General features: G+C 46.5%; 1 protein-coding gene across 1 annotated transcript in view; it reads right to left on the bottom strand.

The window, feature by feature from the left end:
- Positions 1-58: 58 nt before the first annotated feature.
- The window catches only part of PHALS_09053 (uncharacterized protein), a gene marked incomplete at both ends in the record, with an annotated part of 468 nt that continues 212 nt past the window's right edge, over positions 59-314 (bottom strand). Inside the window, one exon of the mRNA XM_024724486.1 lies at positions 59-260. Coding sequence (XP_024575357.1) covers positions 59-260 — 202 coding nt within the window. The remainder of the gene's footprint in view (positions 261-314) is intronic.

The raw sequence follows: 314 nt of genomic DNA, 5'->3' as shown, positions 1-314 counted from the left end.
CTGTCAGTATTGGTTGTGAGTCTGCTCTGCAGCTGACCCGGCAGTTTCTTGTGAAGTTTCAAGAAATCAGTTTTCGAGGGATATCCGTTTCGAAGATCTGTAAATCCTGCCATCGTTTTGGAGGTTTGATTGTGTCAATAATTCCGACCTTTTTGGAAGGGTGACAACTGATTCGGAGAAGACAGTTGCATCCATCAACGTTTGTCAACCGTTCGTCATCCGACTGTTCGCCCAAGTGACTGTTGAAGTTCCGACCCGACCTTTCAGTGCATGACCCGTGCCAGCAAGAAGATCAAGAATCAGAGTACACTTGA

Source organism: Plasmopara halstedii (genome assembly GCF_900000015.1).
Source record: "Plasmopara halstedii genome assembly, contig: Scaffold_350, whole genome shotgun sequence".
In the NCBI taxonomy this organism is placed as follows: domain Eukaryota; phylum Oomycota; class Peronosporomycetes; order Peronosporales; family Peronosporaceae; genus Plasmopara; species Plasmopara halstedii.
This window is presented reverse-complemented; position numbering and strand designations above follow the sequence as displayed.